Genomic DNA, 4,247 nt, shown 5'->3' with positions numbered 1-4,247 from the left:
CGTGTCGATGGATATTGATCCGTCACAGGTACACCGTCGTCAGGCCGCGGGACACCCGAGCAAGCCCAAACCTTGATCGGAAAGGGGACCACCACGTAATAGAGTCCGACTTCGTGGAGTTTGTTTGATTGACGCAACTCACCGACTGCCGCAACGAACGGCATCCTCCACCCGAGACACTGCACAGAGGAGGACAGAGAGACTAAAAGAAAAAACTGAACAAGGAATTAGCAATCACCGAATGAATAAGGCTGCGCTCCTTGTCCCTATCGATATCAATAGTGTTAATGAAGACCGCCCAGAAGGATTCGCACCACAGTCCAGAAGGTGGTCTGTCCGCACCCATGGGCTCACTCCCTTCCATGACGGCCGGTATGAGCGTTTCCCCGTCGCTTTGCCGATCTCCAACGCCGCGTCCCGAGCCCGGCCCAAGCTTCTTGATTTCGCCGCCGCGCGTTCTCAAATTTCCATTTCTGGCGTCGTATTTCTGAATTGGGGGTTGAATGGATCGGCGGGGCGGGAAAAGGGGAGGTGAGGTGGTAACCAGAAGAAACCCTAACAACAATCGCTCTCCTTCGAAGATCGATCAGCCTCAGCCGACGCGGCAAGTGGGATGCATAGAGATGGCTCATTTCCGGGCATGTCGCAACTACAACATCACATGACTCGAAATATGTGTAAGAAAATGTTAGCTGAATGGCACACAAGCGTTCACACACATGTCACTTGGATCCAATGGTGAGAGAAGATTCAGTAGAGCGCGTTTTTTATTACTATTAACACTTCAACCAGCCAGGGTATAACTCTGAAGTCCAACTCCTCCCGCTGCCTCCTTTTGATCGCTATCAAAAAGAACAAAAAGGAAAGAACAATACAGGAGAGGGCCAGAGATGCAGAAGACCGTGTTATGTTACACAAGTTCCCCTTCTGATGCGCTCTGTTTTGCGGCCAAGTGTGATAAAATGTGGTTGTGTCCAAGCCAGGCCACCAACCCATGCAAGTGTTTCGTTCGTAAGGATCGTAAGAATGGTATGTATGATTGCGGATTGTAGATTACAGATTTGCGTGCAGCGACATTGAGACAGTAAGGAAATGGAATCTTTTGGGTTTCGAACTTTCCTCCGCTAAAGAATCACCTTTTGCTGAGAGAGAAAGAAGCTGTTACCCTGCTTAGAAAGCAGCGAGGACAGCGGCGGCAACAACGGCACCAAGGCCGAAGCTGGCCTTGCCAGCACCGGCAACGACGACGCCGGTGGTGGTAGGGACGACAGCGCCAGTGCCAGCAGGAGTGGTCTTGCTGGCGCCAGCGGCAGGGGTCGTGGGGTAGGGAGCCTCAGCACCAGGGGCCTGGGTAGAGACGGTGACAGCAGGGTTGCTGGCAGCGGGGGTGGAAGGAGCAGGGACAGGGACAACCTGGGAGGCAGAGTCCGTGGCGAAAGAGACGGCGGGGGCAGTGAGGGTGGTCTTGATGGTGGCAGTGGTGGAAGAGCCAGGGACGGTGGTGCCCTCAGTGACGCAGGGAACGACGATGGTCTTGTCAACGGTGATGGTGGTGTACTCGGCGGGGTTGGTAGCAGCGGGCTTGGTGGCCGAGACAGTGATGGCGGTGGTGATGGTGGCAGGGACGGTGACAATGGCGGGGTTCTCGGGGATGTGGGCGGCGCAGATACCCTGGAAGAACTCGGTGGCCTTGGAGATGACGTCGTCGCTGGCACCGTGGGAGTAGATGCAGTTGAAAACGTTCTCGACGAAGGCAGAGTCGGGGCAGTAGCAGGAGGCGTCGGAGTTGTCCTTGCAGCCGGAAGAGAACAGCCAGGTGCTCAAGCACTGAGGAACGACATCAGGGCAAGGGAGGGTCTCAACGGGGCCAGCGGGGATGGTGGCAGAGGGCTTGGTGACGGAAGAGGCAACAGGCTTCTCGGAAGAGGCACCCTTGGAAGGCTGCTCGACGGGCTTGGAGGCACCAGGAGTGTGGACGATGGTCTCGGTGACGGGGCAGACGGTGGTGGTGAGGGGGACCGTGGCGGTGACAACGATGGGAGTGCGAGACTCAGCGGGGCAGTTGGTGACCTCAGGAGCGCAAGAGGTGACGGTCTCGACACGGGTGGTGTAGACGGTGGAGGTGGTGTCGTAGACAGTGGTCTTGGTCTCAGGGACGGCAGGAGTGGTAACAGACTCGACGGGCTTGGAGACACCAGGCTGGGTGGCGGGGACAGTCTCGGCGGGCTGAGTGCCGTTGGCGGGGACGGAGGCAGAAGGCAGCTGAGCGGAGGTGGTCTGCTCAACGGGCTTGGTGACGGACTCAACAGGCTTGGAGACAGACTCAACGGGCTTGGACTCGGAGGGCTGGCTGGCGGAAGGAAGCTGGGCAGAGGTGGTCTCGCCGACGGGCTTGGTGACAGACTCGACGGGCTTGGAGACGGACTCGGCGGGCTTGGTGACGGAGGGAACAACAGCAGTGCTCGTCTCGGCCGGGATGGAAACGGAAGGAAGCTGGGCGGAGGTGGTCTCCTTGACGCCAGTGGAGTGAGCGGGCTTGGTGCTCTTCTCAACCTCGGGGACGGAGGTGGTGAGGACGGGCTTGGTGAGAGCAGTGCTCAGAGTGGTAGCGGAAGACAGGACAGCGCTGGTCTTGGTCTTGGGAGGGACAGAGGTCTTGGGAGGGCTGCAGTCGAAGCTGATGGTGTGGATGCCGACGCCGCAAGTGGACTTGGGCTTGGAAGGCTGGGAGGGGTAGACGATGGTGACGTTCTTGGCACCACCGCACTGGGTGTTCTTGACGGTGGTTCCAGACTTGGAGCAGGCAGAGCGGTGCTTGCAGGTAGAGCCGTCAGGCATGTCGTAGTGGAACTCGAGGTCGCAGTCGAACTCGACGCTCACATCGAAGTGGCCGATGGAGAACTTGTCGGGGGAGCCGGAGCTAGAGCCGCAGCCGAAAGAGGGAGAGGTCTCCTTCTTCTGACCGCAAGAGCCCTCAATGACCTTGCCGCCGAAGGTGCGGGGAGCGAGGGTGTCACGCTTGGAGAAGTCGCTTCCGCAGGTCCAGCCCTTGAAGTCGAATCCGCCGTAGCTGCTGAAGGAACCAGTGTTGAGGTCACCCCAGGAGAAGCCCGACTTCTGCTTGTCGTCACACTCGTTGTTGGTGTTGTCGGGGCAGTCGAAGGAGGGGAACTTGTTCCAGCCCTGTGAAGTATTAGTGATATGCGAGGAGGCAGTGAGATGTAAGTGAAGTTGCAACATACAGTAGCAGTGACCTGGCTAGCGCCGGCGAGGGCAAGAAGAGCAACGGTGTTCTTCATTTTGATTGTTGGTTGACGAAGGTATTCTTTCTTGAGTGAGAGTGTTACTTTGTTCTGAAGCGAATGAAACAAAAAACTAGGTTGATATTAAGTTGAGAGAAAGAAGCGAATGACTTTGCTCTCAGAAAGCGAATGGACTGTTTGTTTGATAGAACGAAAGTAGGAAAGAATGTTCGATGAGGGACAAGAATCGAAACACCAAATAGCGGCGGGAAGAGACAGGATCTATATACCAAGTGCACGAGGAGCATCACGGGGGCATGGTTGGTTGTGAGGACTCCAGTCTCTCACCTGAAGAGACGATGAGCAGGGGGGTGTGAACGAGAGAGCGTGAGGGTGAGGTACCTTAGCGCAGTAAGCATGAGCTGCACGGAGACGGGGGACGGGGGTGGTGGGAAGGGGAGGGGACGGAGTGGGGCCACACTGGAGTGGTAGGCTAGCGTAGGTCCAAGAGTTGAAAGTCGACGTCCAGGAGGAGCACGGCGGCCACCACCAAGTCTAGCACGGACTGGCGGACTGGGGGACCCGTTGCATGGCCATGAATGTGGACGACACTAGACATGGGGCCTCGAAGGGTGGCCGAGGTGGGCGCAAAGGTGGATATTCTTGTCCAGTGCTGCTTGCTTGCTTGCCTGAATGCTTGCCTTCTTCCACAGGACCACCACCGCACAGCGAAGCCGGGTTTGATGCCGGTCTTTCTGACGGCCGTCACCGCATCTGACTGGACGAGTGTGAAGAACGGGGATTGCAGGATGGGGCCCAGAAACAGCACTGCCTCTTCTTCGAGCCATCAGGCACCTGGACGGTTCCTATTCGAGCGAGCTTTCCACAGGATCGGAGCAAGGAAGAGACGGGCCCCTGGATGCCGGATAGAATGGCCATTATCATCCATGCCTCCATGAGGAGCATGAGAACGGGAGTCGACGGGATCCCGAGCAGTGCCTCATT

At 57.4% G+C, this 4,247-nt stretch overlaps 1 protein-coding gene across 1 annotated transcript; it reads right to left on the bottom strand.

Moving 5' to 3' along the window:
- Positions 1 to 1,170: 1,170 nt before the first annotated feature.
- Positions 1,171 to 3,299, bottom strand: COL26b_003417 (uncharacterized protein; the record flags this gene model as incomplete). Its single annotated transcript, XM_053176314.1, has 2 exons — positions 1,171 to 3,183; positions 3,243 to 3,299. 2 exons carry the CDS (start codon positions 3,297 to 3,299, stop codon positions 1,171 to 1,173), a joined length of 2,070 nt encoding a protein of 689 aa, XP_053039663.1.
- Positions 3,300 to 4,247: the final 948 nt, after the last annotated feature.

This window comes from Colletotrichum chrysophilum (genome assembly GCF_026319265.1).
Source record: "Colletotrichum chrysophilum strain AFK26 chromosome Unknown scaffold_19, whole genome shotgun sequence".
Classification (NCBI taxonomy): domain Eukaryota; kingdom Fungi; phylum Ascomycota; class Sordariomycetes; order Glomerellales; family Glomerellaceae; genus Colletotrichum; species Colletotrichum chrysophilum.
This window is presented reverse-complemented; position numbering and strand designations above follow the sequence as displayed.